Raw genomic sequence first — 19,477 nt, 5'->3', positions numbered from 1 at the left:
AACAATCTGGTGAACCTGCACTGCACTTCCAAGGCCAATATATCTTTTCTAAGATGTGGTGTCCAGAACTGTACACAGTACTCCACATGTGGTCCAGCCAGGGCTTTGTATAGCTGTCCCAAAACTTTCACCCTTTATATTCTAACCTTCTAGTTTTAAAATTTAATATTCTATTAGCCTCTTTGATACCGGATTAATACATTTTAAAGATCTGTGTATATGGACCTCTAAATCTCTTTGGACCCCCACAGTTCCTAGCTTTTCACTAGTTAAATACTTTGATCTATTTTTTTTTTGGTCCACTTACCTGCATTAAAAACCATCTCCTACAGTTTCACCCACTCACTTAATGTGTCTCTGTAATTTTATGGCCCCATCTACACTACTTACTGTACCACCAATCTTTGTCATGGCAAACTTGGATATATGGCTCTCTATCATGTTACCCAAGTCATCACTATAGTGAATTCTTGAGGCCCCAGCCAATTTGACTGCATATGCATTATCTCTACACTGTGTTTTCTCCCATCTAACCAATGTTCTAACCAGGTCAATAATTTGCTTTCAATTCCATAAGCTTTAATTTTAACTAACAGTCTCTTATGTGGCACCTTCGCGAATGCCTTCTGGAGGTCGATATAAATTACATCCATAGACATTTCCCTGTCTACTACTTTAATTACTTCCTCAAAAATTTCAATTATGCTCATCATGCATGGCCTACTCCTTACAAACCCATGCTGGTTCTCGCCAATCAGCTCAAATTTCTCTAAGTGCTCGGTCACTCTGTCAATTACAGATTTCAATAACTTGCCCACAACAGATGTTAGACTAACAGGCCTACAATTTCCTGGTATCGCTCTCCTCTCTCGAAAACAACTAAGCAGTATAGAACTCAAAACGCATTTTTATTTTGATTTCGTTTTCACTGTGGTTTCAGGTAAGGTGACATGATCAGCCGACATCAGAAGGGAGCTATGAAACACCTTTAAGTGCCAAAATGTGAAACATGGTTATGGTGCAATTCCCCTCAATTATAACATACAAGTTTATTTCCCATACTATGACGTAGTCAGTTGAGTTTTAAAAATATAGAATGCATTGCAAATTGTTTTCCTACTTTAAGATTTAAATAAATTGCTAGGTTTCACCAATACAGCCCTACCCATTCCCACAGCTAAAATTATTTGGAGTGTTGCAGCATTAGTAAATTAAGTTTTCTCTTTCCCCATTCACATTGTGCTAAGTTAATCTCACTCTCCAATCTTAAACCCAATTAATATTTGTCTTAAGTAGAGGGGGCAGGCAATGTGACAAGCTATCTTCTTTCTGAAATTTAGAGCTTTCCACGTTAAGATTCTTATGGTTTCCACATATTTGACTGTTAGATCTGGCAATTTAAAATTAGTCACCCCCATTATCATAATCAAATTCATGTCACCACTTCCAAGTCCAGTACTTTGAAATGACAGAACTGATAACCCAATTTCCCTTTCAAAAGCTTAAATTTGCTTTCTTTTCTACCCAAACCCAGCCACTGCCTGTCAAATTGAAGTTAGTAAAAGAGTAATGCATTTTCAAAAAAAATTCCAGGTCTACTGATTTAACCTAGCTCTGAATATTGGTAGTTAATCATGTGAGCAAGTCACTAAAACTTGCAATTGCCAAACGACATTTCAGAAGCACGAGCCAACGATTGAAAAATTTGACCTGGATTTAGAATAGATTCTGAAGTGTTCACATGGTACAATAGTTGGGCTTACGCTGCAGAACATTACAAATTTAATGTCTGGAAATAGAAAACTAGAGTCACATTTCTGCAGGATTTGCGAAATAATTTTAGCATTGTAAGTAAACTCAATTTGCTGGTTAAGCAGTCACAAATATCAGGATTATCACCACCCTGTACTGGTAAAAACAGAGAATATAGATTGATGGAGCTTGTGTTGAGACAAGCAAATAGCAAATTTCCATTGATCATTATTGTGGGGGGAGGTGCTGTTTTGATCAAGGAAGATTCTGAAGAAGTACCAGAACCTCTATTTACAATGCCTCGCCATGTTAATAAAAAAAAATTGAAATTAAAAATGCAGAAAAGCACTAATGATTTTGTACTTCTAAACCAAATTGTTAGGTCTAAGAGCTTTAGTAATGTGCACTGTATTCAAAAGTCTACACCTATGTACTGAAAGTAGTATGCCTAAACTGAATACAGGCACCTTAAACACCAAGCTCATTTACCAAATTGTTTCAACAAGCTAATATTATTGCTTCGTACATACCTGTGCAGTAACAACTTTGTCTCCACTGGTTGCACTTGCAAGATCTAATGAATGCTGCAGTTCTTTGGTTAGATTCTCGACAGCAATGTTGGGACTCACAAGTCCACTGGATGCAACAGGATCTCTGGGAACTGCATTTAAAAAAAAATTACACCACTTCTGAACTCAACCTCATTATATCAAATGGCTTCTAGAGCACAGTTTAATAATTATGCACCAAGTAAACAAACTCAATGCCTCTCAAGTCAAGTTATACAAAACTATTACTGTTAAGTATAAAATAAAAGCAAAATACTGCGGATGCTGGAAATCTGAAATGCTGAAACCATTCAGCAGGTCTGGCAGCATCTGTGGAAAGAGAAGCAGAGTTAACGTTTCAGGTCAGTGACCCTTCTTTGGAACTCCTTTTAAACAAAAATATCACGGACTATTTGGCAGCATTTGTGAAGTCAATGCACCTCTGGAACGTGAAGGCAAATTTAAGGAGGGATGCAGGTTCAAAATAGAAGACAAAAGGAGACTGCAAAAGAAGCAGCATGGAAGGATAGCAACATTTCAGATTTTAACCTCACAAGTTGAAGGTTTTGAAAGAAGGGGTCTTGTGCAATCTCTAATATAGAATCTGGCTTAGGGCAGCAATTACAGTTGACAAATTAATAATTGCCTAACTATATATGGATTGTCAATGTATTATACATTCCAAGCTTTCAAAAATATTTTGAATGCAGTTATGGTATTCAAGTTTACTGATAATTCAACTTACAATTAACAATGATATACTCGCTATCTGAATCAATCTTTAAAAAAAAACTTAACCATTCCTGGATTCAATCTTTCATGGTTCCATGGCACAGCTATGTATAATGGAATTCCACAAGTAACATTTACAAATACGTACCAACAACTGAGACAGATATACTTTAAGGATGCTCTGTGGCTGCCATCTCCTCTTCCCCCTCCTTCTGTTAATTCTACTTCCATCCAGTTACCAAAGAACAGATTGTTTGATTTTCCAACTCGATTGATAACTTCAATTGAGGGAACTGATCAGGAAGTAAAATTACCATGGCTATCCTATGTGCAGCTTCTGTCGCTAATCAGAAGACCAGTCTGCATTCGAAAAGCCAATGCCAGCTTTGATTTAGTATTCTTGCTCAAAAATAAATCAATGCACCCTGACCATCACTTATTCTGCATTTAATTAGCCTTTAATTGGTATAATAAAAATATATACCAAGTTTAGGTATATGACTTGCCTAATTGCACATTTGTTTCTCCTGCCTGCAGAACTTATTTACTTCAGAACACGTCACTTCCTGGATGGCTGTCTATTGGTTAACTCTGCTGTGAACTGCTTTAAAAACATTATTTGTAAGTGTACCCTTTAAGTAAGAAGAAATTCTACTTGCCAGTGATACCCAAGCAGAAGTTATTTTTGGTCCCTGCATAGACCAAATGTGAGACATCTGCTTTGATTGATTTGCGTCACTTAAACCTATTAGGTCATCAACCAATTTAGCTTGTTTGTTGTTTTGGTTCCAAGTGAGGAGTTTAGGTTTGGTTAGTCTCAAAATGGTTCTAATGAATGTAAGTCAACAACAGAAAGCTGACCCTACCCACTACACAGTGAAACATTATAATACAAACGGCTACGATAGGAAGCAGAAATGTTTCAGACAGTAATAAAAAAAGAAAATGCTGGAAATACTCAGCAGGTCTGGCAGCACCTGTGGAGACAGAGAAGCAGAGTTAACGTTTCAGGTCTGTGACCTTTCATCAGAACTGGCAAAGGGGTAGAAATGTAATAGGTTTTAAGCAAGTGAAACGGGGTTGCCGGGGCAGGGGGGGGAATGTAGGGTAAGAGAACAAAAGGGAAGATGTGTGATAGGGTAGAGGGCAGGAGAAATTAAATGACAAATATCATGGGACAAAGGCAAAGGGAGTGCGAATGGTATGGTGTGGTGTGACAGAAATGGCGGAGAATGATCCTTTGGCTGTATAGGCTGGTGGGGCGGAAAGTGAAGACAAGGGGAAACCATGTTGCAGTTCTAGGAGGGAGGGGAAGGGATGAGGGCAGAAGTGCGGGAAATGGGTTGGACACAGTTGAGGGCCCTGCTCACACACCTGCATTTTTGTCTTTGGTCTGCTGCAGTGTTCCAGTGAACATCAACGCAAGTACGAGGAACAGCACCTCATCTTCCGATTTGATACTCGACAGCTTTCCGGACTCTGCATCGAGTTCAATAATTCAGAGCATGACTGGCTTTTTAAAAAAAATTATTTTAGTTTTTAACCATGAGCCTGCCTTAAACTTGGTTTTTTTCATGTTTGTGCTTTTGGACAGAGATGTCTATTATTCTGTCATTAACACTCTTTCTGGACTAATGCTTTGTCTTTCACCATTAGCACCCCCTTTGTCCCAGGACACCTTTGTCATTTAATCTCTCCTGCCCTCTGCCCCATCACACACCCCACTTCACCAATTACATGTCTAAGCTTTGCTTAGACCCTATTACATTTCTAACCTTTGCCAGTTCTGATGAAAGGACCTGAAACGTTAACTCTGCTTCTCTCTCCACAGATGCTGCCAGATCTGCTGAGTATTTCCAGCATTTTCTGTCTTTATTTCAGTTTTCCAGGATCCACAGTATTTTGCTTTTATGTTTGAGACAGTAGTTTGAAGTATAAAAGTGCACTGTTCATGTTGAAAGCTAATCTTCCTAAAGTAGTAACTGGCCATAGAAACACTCTATTCCTGTTAATAAAATGACTATTCTACCTCTCACCTGTTGGATTCTCACTGGGAACATAGGAGCAGGAGTAGGCCATTCGGCCCTTCTAGCCTGGTATCCACCCTATCAAGTCCCCTCAGGATCTTGTGTTTCAATAAGATCACCTCTCATTCTTCTAAACTCCAATGGGTAAAACTCCAACCTATTCAATCTTTCTTCATAAGTCCTTCATCCCAGGAATGAGTTGAGTGAACCTTCTCTGAACTGCCTCTATTGCAATTATATCCTTTTTAAAATAAGGAGACCAAAACTGTACACAGTACTCCAGGTGTGGTCTCACCAAGGCACTGTACAGCTGTAGCAAAACTTCCCTACTTTTATATTCCATTTCCCTTGCAATAAACACCAACATTCCATTTGCCTTCCGAATTACTTGCTGTACCTGCATAGTAACATTTTGTGATTCATGTACCAAGACACGCCGATCCCTCTGTACCACCGAGTCCGACAATAGCTCTCCATTTAAATAGTATACAGTTTTTCTATTCTTCTTGCCAAAGTGGACAAGTTCACATTTTCTCACATGATACTCCATCTGCCAAATTTTTGCCCACTCACTTAACCTATCTATATCCCTTTGTAGACTGTTTACCTTCTCTTGACAACTTATTTTCCTGCCTATCTTGGTGTCATTAGCAAATTTTGCTACCATACATTCAGTCCCTCCATTCAAACCATCGATATAGATAGTAATTTTTTTTTAAATTCATTTATGGGATGTGGGCGTCGCTGGCTAGGACAACATTTATTTCCCATCCCTAATTGCCCTCAAGGTGGTGGTGGTGAGCTGCCTTCTTAAACCGCTGCAGTCCGTGTGGGGTAGTTACACCCACAGCGCCGTTAGGGAGTTCCAGGATTTTGACCCAGTGACAGTGAAGGTATGGCGATATAGTTCCATGTCAGGGTGGTGTGTGGTTTGGAGGGGAACTTGCAGGTGGTGGTTTTCCCATGTATCTGCTGCTCTTGTCCTTCTAGGTGATATAGGACATGGGTTTGGAAGGTGCTGTCTAAGGAGCCTTTGTGCGTTGCTGCAGTGCATCTTGTGGAAGGTACACACTGCTGCCACTGTGCGTCGGTGGTGGAGGAAGTGAGTTAGTGTTTGTGAATGGGGTGCCAATCAAGAAGGCTGCTTTGTCCTGGATGGTGTCGAGCTTCTTGAGTGTTGTTGGAGCTGCACCCATCCAGGCAAGTGGAGCGTATTCCATCACACTCCTGACTTGTGCCTTGTTGATGGTGGACAGGCTCTGGGGAGTCAGGAGGAGAGATACTCGCCGCAGAATTCCTAGCTTCTGACCTGCTCTTTTGGCCACAATATTCATATGGCTACTCCAGTTGAGTTTCTGGTCAATAGTAACCCCTAGGATGTTGACAGTGGGGGAATACAGCGATCGTAATGCCACTGAATGTCAAGGGGAGATGGTTAGATTCTCTCTCGTTTAAGATGATCATAGCCTTGCACTTATATGGCACGAATATTACTTGCCACTTATCAGCCCAAGCCTGGATATTGTCCAGGTCTTGCTGCATTTCTACATGGACTCCTTCAGTATCTGAGGAGTTGCGAATGGTGCTGAACATTGCACAATCATCAGTGAACATCCTCACTTCTGACCTTATGATTGAAGGAAGGGCATTGATGAAGCAGCTGAAGATGGTTGGGCCTAGGACACTACCCTGAGGAACTCCTGCAGTGATGTCTTGGAGCTCAGATGATTGACCTCCAACAACCATCTTCCTTTACGCTAGGTACGTCTCCAACCAGCAGAGAGTTTCCCCCGATTCCCATTAACTGTAGTTTTGCTAGGGCTCCTCGATGCCATACTCGATCAAATGCTGCCTCGATGTCAAGGGCAGTCACTCTCACCTCACCAGTTCAGCTCTTTTGTCCATGTTTGAGCCAAGGCTGTAATGAGGTTTGGAGCTGAGTGGCCCTGGCAGGACCCAAACTGAGCATCACTGAGCAGGTTATTGCTAAGCCTGTAGGCCACTAGATAGCACTGTCACAACACTTTCCATCACCTTACTGATGATTGAGAGTAGACTGATGGGGCGATAATTGGCCAGGTTGGATTTGTCCTGCTTTTTGTGTACAGGATATCCCTCGAGTAGGGGCGCAGCAAGTTCTGGAACACAGGTCTTCAATACTATTGCCGGAATGTTGTCCGGACCCAGAGCCTTTGCAGTATTCAGTACCTTCAATCATTTCTTGATATCACGTGGTGTGAATCAAATTAGCTGAAGACTGGCATCTGTGATGTTGGGGACTTCAGGAAGAGGCAGAGATGGATGCTCAACTCAGCACTTTTGGTTGAAGATTGTTGCAAATGCTTCAGCCTTATCTTTTGCACTGATGCGCTGGGCTCCCCCATCATTGAGGATGGGGATATTTGTGGAGCCACCTCCTCCAGTTAGTTGTTTAATTGTCCACCACCATTCACGACTGGATGTGGCAGGACTGCAGAGCTTAGATCTGATCCGTTGGTTACAGGATCGCTTGGCTCTGTCTATTGCATACTGCTTACACTGTTTGGCATGCAAGGAGTCCTGGATGTAGCTTCACCAGGTTGACACCTCATTTTGAGGTATGCCTGGTGCTGCTCCTGGCATGTCCTCCTGCACTCTTCATTGAACCAGGGTTGATCCTCTGGCTTGATGGTAATGGTATAGTGGGGGATATATCAGGCCATGAGGTTACAGATTGTGTTTGAATATAATTCTGCTGCTGTTGATGGCCCACAGCGCCTCATGGATGCCCAGTTTTGCATTGCTAGATCTGTTTGAAATCTATCCCATTTAGCACGGTGTTAGTGCCACACAACATGATGGACGGTATCTTCAATGTGAAGATGGGACTTTGTCTCCACAAGGACTGCGTGGTGGTCACTCCTATCAATACTGTCATGGACAGATGAATCTGCGGCAGGCAGATTGGTGAGGACCAGGTCAAGTATATTTTTCCCTCTTGTTGGTTCCCTCACCAACTTGCCGCTGACCCAGTCTAGCACTTATGCCCTTTAGGACTCTGCCAACTCGGTCAGTAGTGGTGCGACCGAGCCACTCTTGGTAATGGACATTGCAGTCCCCCTACCCAGAGTACATTCTGCGTCCTTGCCACCCTCAGCACTTCCTCCAAGTGCTGTTCAACATGAAGCAGTACTGATTCATCAGCTGAGGTGGGGCGGTAGGTGCAATCAGGAGGTTTGCTTGCCCATGTTTGACCTGATGCCATGAGACTTCTTGGGGTCTGGAGTTGATGTTGAGGACTCCCAGGGAAATTACCTCCCAACTGTATACCACTGTGCCGCCACCTCTGCTGGGTCTGTCCTGCCGGTGGGACAGGACATACCCGGGGATGGTGATGGTGGTGTCTGGGACATTTTCTGTAAGGTATGATGCGGTTGGCTGACTAGTCTGTGGGACAGCTCTCCCAACTTTGGCACAAGCCCCCAGCTGTTAGTAAGGAGGACTTTGCAGGGTCAACAGGGCTGGGTTTGCCGTTGTCATTTTCAGTGCCGATTGTTATGTCCGGTTTCATTCCTTATTGACTGCATAGTTCCGAAGAAGGGTCACTGACCCGAAACATTAACTCTGCTTCTCTTTCCACAGATGCTGCCAGACCTGCTGAGTGATTCCAGCATTTCTTTTTTTTGTTTCAGATTTCCAGCATCCGCAGTATTTTGCTTTTATTACAGAAAGGATGCAACTGCACTAGCAGAGGGTTCAGAGGAGATTTACAAGGATGTTGCCGGGACTGGAAAAATGCAGCTATGAGGAAAGATTGGAGAGGCTGGGCTTGTTCTCCTTGGAAGAGAGAAGGTTGAGGGGAGATTAGATTGAAATGTACAAAATTGTTAGGGGCCTGGATAGAGTGGATGTGAAGGACCCATTTACCTTAGCAGGGAGCTCAGTGACTGGGGGCATAAATTTAAAGTGATTAGTAGAAAGATTAGAGAGGAGATGAGGAAACGATTTTTCACCCAGAGGGTGGTGGGGGGTCTGAAAATCACTGCCTGAAAGGTTAGTAGAGGCAGAAACCCTCAACTCATTTAAAAAGGTGTCTGGATATGCATCTCAAGTGCCGTAACAAGCAGGGCTACGGACCAAATGCTGGAAGGTGGGATTAGACTGGGGGACTTGTTTTTCGGCTGGTGCAGACACGAGGGGCCAAGTGGCCTCTTTCCATGCCATAAACTTTCTATGATTCTATTAGCCTTGAGGTTTTGCTTTTTAATTTAGCCCCCAGCTGCACATAATCCCCAAGCAGAAGCTCTTTCCTAGCCCTATCTATGTCACTGGCACCCACGAGGACCACGACAACTGGATCCTCCCTCTTCCACTGCAAGTTCTTTGCCAACCCAGAGCAGATGTCCCAAACCCTGGCATCGGGCAGGCAACAAAACCTTCTGGATTCTTGCTCTCGGCTACAGAGAACTAGTCGAATCCCCTAACTATACTCTCCCCGACTACCACAAGATTTACCATAAATGTATAGTGATAGAACTACTTCAAACTGTGAACAGATATGTACTAAGCAGTGACAAACTTTGACACAAAAACAAGAGACAAATCAAAATACTTACTAATTTGCAAGGAATACATTCAAGACTATTTTGATCTCCATAGGCCATATTGCGAAAAATGACAGTTTCATTGGTCATCACAGAATTTGAATATACAGTTCTAACACAGTGTTCTATGAGTATGTCCTATCACAAGAAAAAGCTGACCTGGCTGTGGTAAAAGCAGCTGCAGCAAGTGTTTTTAAATACACAGCAGGTCACCTGTATTGCTGCTCAATAGATACCTCCTAATTCTCTCATCCATTTGTGCAATTGTGAAAAACCGACCCCATTAACTCTAACTTCAACAACCAAAAATTCAGTCATCAGTTTCAATATTATTTCAGTTTCTACACAGAAGAAAAAACATCTTTAAAGCAGATTTCTTATCAGTTAACTACACAACTTATTTAAAACTTATTCTAAAAATATTGCTTTTAACACAGGAACAAACTGTTGCCTATTAAACATCAAGTTTTATTACCATCAGCTACTTATACTGTTGAAAGTTCTAAAGCATGTCAGAGATCTTAGCTTTGGAAAGTATGCAAGGCTTCCTCCAATACCAGAGATGCAAACCATTTGCACAATTAGTCAGAGAGGAATGACAAACAATACTTCACAAAGCTTTGAAACAGAAGAAATATTTCGCTCTTGCACATAATGCCTAGGACAGCGATTGAGAGATTAATTTTAGCAAAATTATATTGATTGAGCTACTCTGAAAGGAACAATTATTTAGGATATTACACATTCGTTTCATACAACAAATCAAATGTTCCAAATCAAGAACTTGGGGAGACAGAAATGAGAAAGTCAAGACCAATGAAATCGATGTTCTAATGACAATGACGTAGCACTGCTGAATGGATCACTTTTAGAACTGGATAGATTGAGAAATTTTATTATATAGTTAAACCTGCTCAGAAACAGGTCTGTTGTATGTATTAATCTAGTTAAACCCTGCTGGATACAATATATCGTTTCTGTGCTGTACAGCCAGGCACTGCGCAAACGACTACTGGCAACACCTATGCAGTCATATTCAGCTGGCCTCAGACACCAGAAACATCAGAGGAATGTATGATGGCATGAAGAGAGCTCTTGGGCCAACCATCAAGAAGATCGCCCCCCTCAAATCTAAATCAGGGGACATAATCACTGACCAACACAAACAAATGGACCGCTGGGTTGAGCACTACCTAGAACTGTACTCCAGGGAGAATGCTGTCACTGAGACTGCCCTCAATGCAGCCCAGCCTCTACCAGTCATGGATGAGCTGGACATACAGCCAACAAAATCGGAACTCAGTGATGCCATTGATTCTCTAGCCAGCGGAAAAGCCCCTGGGAAGGACAGCATTACCCCTGAAATAATCAAGAGTGCCAAGCCTGCTATACTCTCAGAACTACATGAACTGCTATGCCTGTGCTGGGACGAGGGAGCAGTACCCCAGGACATGCGCGATGCCAATATCATCACCCTTTATAAAAACAAAGGTGACCGCGGTGACTGCAACAACTACCATGGAATCTCCCTGCTCAGCATAGTGGGGAAAGTCTTTGCTCGAGTCGCTCTGAACAGGCTCCAGAAGCTGGCCGAGCGCGTCTACCCTGAGGCACAGTGCGGCTTTCGTGCAGAGAGATCGACCGTTGACATGCTATTCTCCCTTCGTCAGATACAGGAGAAATGCCGTGAACAACAGATGCCCCTCTACATTGCTTTCATTGATCTCACCAAAGCCTTTGAAGTCGTCAGCAGACGTGGTCTCTTCAGAGTACTAGAAAAGATTGGATGCCCACCAAAGCTACTAATTATCATCACCTCATTCCATGACAATATGAAAGGCACAATTCAACATGGTGGCTCCTCATCAGAGCCCTTTCCTATCCTGAGTGGCGTGAAACACGGATGTGTTCTCGCACCCACACTTTTTGGGATTTTCTTCTCCCTGCTGCTTTCACATGCGTTCAAGTCCTCTGAAGAAGGAATTTTCCTCCACACAAGATCAGGGGGCAGGTTGCTCAACCTTGCCCGTCTAAGAGCGAAGTCCAAAGTACGGAAAGTCCTCATCAGGGAACTGCTCTTTGCTGACGATGCTGCTTTAACATCTCACACTGAAGAGTGCCTGCAGAGTCTCATCGACAGGTTTGCGGCTGCCTGCAATGAATTTGGCCTAACCACCAGCCTCAAGAAAACGAACATCATGGGGCAGGACATCAGAAATGCTCCATCCATCAATATTGGCGACCACGCTCTGGAAGTGGTTCAAGAGTTCACCTACCTAGGCACAACTATCACCAGTAACCTGTCTCTAGATGCAGAAATCAACAAGTGCATGGGAAAGGCTTCCACTGCTATGTCCAGACTGGCCAAGAGAGTGTGGGAAAATGGCGCACTGACACGGAACACAAAAGTCCGAGTGTATCAGGCCTGTGTCCTCAGTACCTTGCTCTATGGCAGCGAGGCCTGGACAACGTATGTCAGCCAAGAGCGACGTCTCAATTCATTCCATCTTCGCTGCCTCCGGAGAATACTTGGCATCAGGTGGCAGGACCGTATCTCCAACACAGAAGTCCTCGAGGCGGCCAACATCCCCAGCTTGTACACACTACTGAGTCAGCGGCGCTTGAGATGGCTTGGCCATGTGAGCCGCATGGAAGATGGCAGGATCCCCAAAGACACATTGTGCAGCGAGCTCGCCACTGGTATCAGACCCACCGGCCGTCCATGTCTCTGCTTTCAAGACGTCTGCAAACACGACATGAAATCCTGTGACATTAATCACAAGTCGTGGGAGTCAGTTTCCAGCGTTCGCCAGAGCTGGCGGGCAGCCATAAAGATGGGGCTAAAATGTGGCGAGTCGAAGAGACTTAGTAGTTGGCAGGGAGAAAGACAGAGGCGCAAGGGGAGAGCCAACCGTGCAACAGCCCCGACAAACAAATTTCTCTGCAGCACCTGTGGAAGAGCCTGTCACTCTAGAATTGGCCTTTATAGCCACTCCAGGCGCTGCTTCACAAACCACTGACCACCTCCAGGCGCATATCCATTGTCTCTCGAGATAAGGAGGCCAAAGAAGAAGATATTCCACATAATTCTGTGCTATTAACCGGTTAAAAGTTATATACTTTAAAACTGACATTTATTCCAACACTTATGTCGAGAGGCATTAAAAATGCAGAAGCAACTGAAAATGGAGGATGGTTTGCTCTGATAGCACATAAAGTCACTCTGGCAATATCAGCATTATTTGCATTATTAGACACCACAGTTAGAGAAAGTATGGGAGATTTAAATGCAAGCTCTCTCCTTAGATGACATTCTCTGCAACGCATCTCAAAACCCTTTCCAGACAGAGAACAAAGCAGGAAACATCAAGACATGTTGTAATACATCTAAGCCTAAGCTCGTTGCCTGCAATATAAAAGCTATTGAATAACAGTTCTGCTGTAAAAACAGCCAAGATTAAAAAGGTTAATTATTAACATTCTACAGAAGATTTGAATGTATTTAATGCATGGTTAATTTATTTTCTGCATTATTATTTTAGCACCTTTTGTTGATATATTCCATCTCTTTCAGAAGAGGTCTTTAACTTTTGGTCCTTATAGATTCATTTTGCAATTTAAAAAAATAGCACAGCAGTTCCACTTACCATCTAGACCTAAAGAACTGTGCACATCTAAGGCAGTTTCACTTTTCTTCTTTCGAGGAGGGGGAGCAGGCCGTGCAGGAGGTGGTGGCCGTGGAGGAGGGACACTTGATCCTGGTGGTGGTGGCCGTATTGGCGTAGGTTTCTTGGTGCTAGCTACTATGTCGGGTTCTACATTAATCTGCCTTGGCAGTTTTGAAGGTTGCAGCTCTTCAGTTGACAGCATGTCATGGAGAGGGAAACAGTCTCCAGAAACATGTTCCAAAATATCTGCTTTTTTGACCTCTTTGGCCTCCTCAGCTTTATCTAATGGCTGTTGTGAAGGCAGAAAAGTGTCCTCACTGGATTTATCCAGACACAATCTACTAACAAGCTCTGTTGATGTTTCATTCCCATCATTCAGTGACATTACTGAGTAAGTTTCTAAAGATGGAAGAGTTGTCAGAGTATCTGACAGGAGGACTGTCTGCTCAGTCTTTATATCTGAGTTGCTTTGCTCTGTCAAGTCCTTTGGCTTTGCACACAATGGCTGATCAATGGGTAGAAGTCCAGAGATGTTGCTCAACAGATCAGCTTCAGCTAGTGCAGTAACTGCAACCTGATCTGTTTTTATGATAATCTCTTCACCAGTGTCCGAGGATTCAGCTTTCAGCTGGCTGTTCTGTTGGTGCTCTTTCACTGCCTTCTCAAGAGCCTGAAGAGTAAAAACCAAGAAAGAATCAATTACAAGTTCAGAAGAACATTCACAAAACACAAATTAGCTTCTTGCACACTAATTTTTTTTTTAAAAAGCTGACCATTTTGCTCCGTAGATTAATAATGACTTTATTGAATGTACAGGTAGAATGCCAAAGATTCTATCAATTGACTAAAAAGAAAACTTCATTTTTGTGCTAACTTCTTTTGGATGGTTACATCTAATGTAACATGCTTAATTTTATAAAAGCAGATCAAGGCTGTAACAGTTAAACAAATTCAGTATGAGATTTAATTTTTCTTTTACCAGCAATGTTACAGCCACCTTAAGGAGAGAAGGAATGTGGGTGCAGAAAGCCACCTGGAAGAGAGGGGAAAAGGGGACACAGAAGATCCCCAAAAATCATTCCTTCAGTAGGCAGTTTTGGCCTCCTTATTTAAGGAAGGATGCAAATGCATTGGAGGTGGTTCAGACAAGGTTTACTGGATTAATACCTGGAATGAGCAGGTTGTCTTATGAGGAAAGGCTGGACAGACTGGGCTTGTTTTCACTGGAGTTTAGAAGAGTGAGGGGAGACTTGATTGAAGTACATAAAATCCTGAATAGTCTAGACAAGGTGGATGTGGAAAGGATGTTTCCTCTCGCGGGTGAGTCAAGAACTCGGGGGCGCAGTTTTAAAATTAAGGGCCGCCCTTTTAGGACAGAGATGAGGAGAAATTTTTTCTGAGGGTTGTGTGACTTTGGAACTCTCCGCCTCAGAAGGTGGTGGAGGCTGAGTCATTGAATATGTTTAAGGCGAAGGTAGATAGATTCTTGTTAGGCAAGGGAATCAAGGGTTATCAGGGGTAGATGGGAGTGTGGAATTCGAGATACAAACAGATCAGCCATGATCTTACTGAATGGCTCGAGGGGCCGAATGGCCTACTTCTGCTCCTAATTTGTATGTCCAGTTAATCAGGTCTCATTGAAAGTAAAGGCAGTTGAGCCCTCGAGACCACTTGATATATGTCTGGGTTGGGGGGGGGGGGGGTGCGGGAGGAGCAGGAGACAGAGAAAAGAATGGATGAGAGCTGGAATGAATGTCGGTGGGTTTGTAATGGGAGAAATAGAGTTCACTACAGATTTGAAAATTAAAAAAGGTAGGGGATCAATTTACAATCCTGCAAGTGTAATGGCTACATGCCAGCATTGCAATACAAGTACTCTCTATTGGTAGAGGCTGAGCAACACTTAAGAATACATGATACACAGCAAAAGCACATTTGTAAGAAAACCAATAATCTTTTATAATTTTGCATGCAACTAGAAGGGAGCATAAACTGCAGTTCGATAGAACATCAGTTTTATGAGAAATAGTGTATCTCATGATTGAAGGTTGCAACCACTGGGTTTAAAAAAAAAAGGTACCTTGGGATGGAAAGCATCTAAACTGCATACAAAAATACTAAGATCCCAAATACTAATTAGATTAGAGATACAGCACTGAAACAGGCCCTTTGGCCCACCGAGTCTGTGCCGACCATCAACCACCCATTTATACTAATCCTACACTAACCTGCAACAGTAGTAGACTCGCCAACTTTAAGGGCATTTAAGTGGTCATTGGATAGACATATGGATGAAAATGGAATAGTGTAGGTCAGATGGTTTCACAGGTCGGCGCAACATCGAGGGCCGAAGGGCCTGTACTGCGCTGTAATGATCTATGTTCTATGTTCTAATCCCATATTCCTACCAAACATCCCCACCTGTCCCTATATTTCCCTACCACCTACCTATACTAGTGACAATTTATAATGGCCAATTTACCTATCAACCTGCAAGTCTTTTTTGGCTTGTGGGAGGAAACCGGAGCACCCGGAGAAAACCCACGCAGACACAGGGAGAACTTGCAAACTCCACACAGGCAGTACCCAGAATCGAACCCGGGTCCCTGGAGCTGTGAGGCCGCCCTTCTAATCTTAATAGAAACTAAACTGATACTAGTCTCAACATAGCGGCGCAGTGGTTAGCACTGCAGCCTCACAGCTCCAGCAACCCGGGTTCAATTCTGGGTACTGCCTGTGTGGAGTTTGCAAGTTCTCCCTGTGTCTGCATGGGTTTTCTCCGGGTGCTCCGGTTTCCTCCCACAAGCCAAAAGACTTGCAGGTTGGTAGGTAAATTGGCCATTATAAATTGCCACTAGTATAGGTAGGTGGTAGGGAAATATAGGGACAGGTGGTAGGAATATGGGATTACTGTAGGATTAGTATAAATGGGTGGTTGATGGTCGGCACAGACTCGGTGGGCCGAAGGGCCTGTTTCAGTGCTGTATCTCTAAACTAAACTAAACATTAAATGCGATAGAAGAAATAAATTTCTGTTCAGTTTATAACTAGTATACAGTTTTGGTTCAATATTTGCACCCTCACCCGAATCAGAATATCATGGGCTCTAGGCTGATACTCCAGTGCATAATCAGAAGTACTGTCTTTCAGATGAAGCATTAAACCAAAAACTCACCTGTGCTCTCAAGTAGACAGAGAAGTTTTCATACTACCATTCCGAGAGTTGGGGGGGGTTGCCTCATTTATCCCTCAACCTCAAATGGAATTCAACCCTAAGAAGTGTCACGTGATGCATTTGGGGAGGTCAAGCAAGGCAAATGAATACACAATTAATGGGAGAATACTGAGAAATGTAGAGGAAGGGAGGGACCTTGGAGTGAATGTCCCAGATCCCTGATAGTACCATGACAGGTCAATAGAGATGGTTAAGAAGGCATATGGAATCCTTTCCTTTATTAGCTAAGGTATAGAATATAAGAGCAGGGAGGTTATGATGGAACTGTGAATCATTAGTTAGGCCACAACTTGAGTACTGTGTTCTGGTCACCTCATTACAGAAAGGATGTAATTGCACTGGAGAGGGTACAGAGGAGATTTACAAGAATGTTGCCAGGACTGGAAAATTGCAGCTGTGAGGAAAGATTGGATTGGCTGGGGTTGTTCTCCTTGGAATAGAGGGGGCTGAGGGGAGATTTGATTGAGATGTACAAAATTGTGAGGGGCCAGGACAGAGTGGATGGGAACAGCCTATTTACCTTAGCAGAGATGTCAGTTACTAGGGGGCACAGATTTAAAGTGACTGGTAGAAGGATTAGAGGGAAGATGAGGAAAAGGTTTTTTCACCCAGAGAGTGGTGGGGGTCTGGAACTCAGTGCCTGAAAGGATAGTAGAGGCAGAAACTCTCAACTCATTTAAAAAGGTGGCTAGATGTGCACCTGAAGTGCCGTAACCTGCAGGGCTATGGACCAAATGCTGGAAGGTGGGATTAGGCTGGGAGGCTCGTTTTTAGGCTGGTGCAGACCTGATGGGCCAAGTGACCGCCTTCTGTGCCATAAACATTCTATGTTTCTATTAAAAAGCTTGGTCTGGTCCTTTATTTCATTGCTATTTGAGGGAACTCGCTGTGAAACGATGATCAGCTGGCACATTTCTGTACAATAATGGCTATACTCAACAGTTGTGAAGTGCTTTGGGAAATCTTGAAGTCATGAAAAATGTTAGAAATATTGAAGGACATATTGGTCATGGAGGGAATGCTGTGCAGTTTTCCCAGAATGATACCTGGAGTCCACGGGTTAAAATTACGAAGACAAATTACACCAACTAGTGCTGTGTTCCCTGGAATTTAAAAGATTATGGAACTCTTCAGTAAATGGCAATTGATACTAGATCAATTGTTAATTTTAAATCTGAGACTGATATACATTTGGTTAGCAAAAATCTGATATGGAGCAAAGGTGGGTATGTAGAGTTAGGTCACAAATCAGCCATTATCTCAATGCATGGCGGAACAGGTTCGAGGGGCTGAATGGCCTACTCTTGTTCCTATACAAATCCAAATGCTTTCGTTTCATACTTTCCTCTCCTCACTGTAGGCAGTGATTCATGCTGGGATACAGTGAATGGCTACTGGCAGCTGACCACGATCTAGCCCGTATACCTCTTCACGTTTGAGCCAAGAGGGTAAATCCTAGATTTTCTAAGAGTACAGTTTAGACCCATTTGATTAGAAGATTGTTTCTCTGATAGCTTTGGGGGGAAAAAAAAAATGACAAAAAACCTCAACTCATTATCAGCCTTTGCCAAGGTTGATTTTGGGGCAGAGCGAACAGAGGACTGTAATGGCAGGTGAAAATAAATAGAAGGAAAACTCAAGGTACGTGTTCGAGTTTGCAATTAACTGAGAGTAAACTAGCACTTGACAATGCTTGATGATTGCAAGGTGAAGGTAATTACAAGCATGGTAATTCTCTGCTTCTCTGACACCATCGCCATTGGTTAGCAATGCAACCAAGATTAGCTGTGCTCGAAAACATGGTTGCATTGCTAACCAATGGGGATGGTGCCATGGAGGGACACAAGTTGTTCATGTTGTTGAGTGTGGGAGTTGTAGATGTCTTTGCAGATGGCACAGTTCTGTATCTGCTTCTCTGATAGCACTGGACTCTGTGAAGCCAAATCCCTACGGTTGTTGCTAGATTGCTGTGGCAACATGGCAGATGGCATCTTGGTAGGTGTGGCCACAGTGTGCTGGCTTTTGAACATCCTGGCAAGTCTTCTTTCATGCAGCACCACTGACAGTGTGATTGGAGTGCTTTAGTGCTTTCAAGGATGCCTCCAAAATTATTTTTAAATCAAGAACTTACATAGGTGGTCAAACTGGATCTGCAGTCTCAGGTGCCTTTGGGAATAGAAACCTTGGTACGCACTAATCATTGGTCAATGAGAGATATGCTCCTCTCAGTGTACTGATGCAGGTGGGCATAAAGAACCTCTCATGCACCCTGACTTCTCTGGCATCTCTTACTTGTCCTCCTTTTCCAAATACTTCCAATAGGGTGATTCAGACTGGGAAATGATGCTGGGGCAAAAAAAAAAAATCAGACTCGATAGAAAAGCTTATTAAAATTTAAGTTCCTACAAGAAAAAATCTTAAATATTACAGTATCCTTTCCATGGCTGTTCTATACTTATAGTAGGTAGCTACCCAAGACATCCATTTCATGTGGTTGTGATGTAGAATTGATGTCCTGTGTGCCAGGAAATTGATTTAAAAACATCTCCATGAAATTGATCAAATTTTCCTATTTGTGTGTGTCTAATTCAAAAATCTATGCTCAAGTGCCTGTATTCTATTTGATCATTATGGGCATCATATCCCAGCCTAATTCTGTCTTCATTCAATGATTATGTGCCTGCACTTTCAAGCAACAATCATCAGCAGCAACTCTGACTAGTATTTTCCCTTTGCAGCCCACGGGCCACCAAGGTCAATTGAAGCGCTTCCCTTGCCTAATTGACCAAAAGGTTAACTGTGCACAGATCAGTAACAAAACTTGGAAATCAGTACCACAACAATTCAGCTCAACTGTACATTGACTGCCAGCTCTTCAACTGGAACTAGCTACTTGAATCCCATTTCCCTGCTGTGTCTCTCCATATTCTTT

The 19,477-nt window shown here is 42.9% G+C and overlaps 1 protein-coding gene across 1 annotated transcript in view; it reads right to left on the bottom strand.

Annotated features, from left to right (window-relative positions):
- wdr44 (WD repeat domain 44) overlaps positions 1–19,477 on the bottom strand; it is a 115,587-nt gene that overhangs the window by 45,624 nt on the left and 50,486 nt on the right. Inside the window, exons 4-5 of the mRNA XM_068047854.1 lie at positions 13,290–13,980; positions 2,283–2,413 (exon numbers count right to left, since the gene is read on the bottom strand). Of these exons, the coding sequence (XP_067903955.1) occupies positions 2,283–2,413; positions 13,290–13,980 (822 nt within the window). The remainder of the gene's footprint in view (positions 1–2,282; positions 2,414–13,289; positions 13,981–19,477) is intronic.

This window comes from Heterodontus francisci, chromosome 15, assembly GCF_036365525.1.
Source record: "Heterodontus francisci isolate sHetFra1 chromosome 15, sHetFra1.hap1, whole genome shotgun sequence".
NCBI lineage: Eukaryota > Metazoa > Chordata > Chondrichthyes > Heterodontiformes > Heterodontidae > Heterodontus > Heterodontus francisci.
Note: the sequence above shows the minus strand (reverse complement) of the source record. Positions and strands in the feature narration are given on the sequence as shown.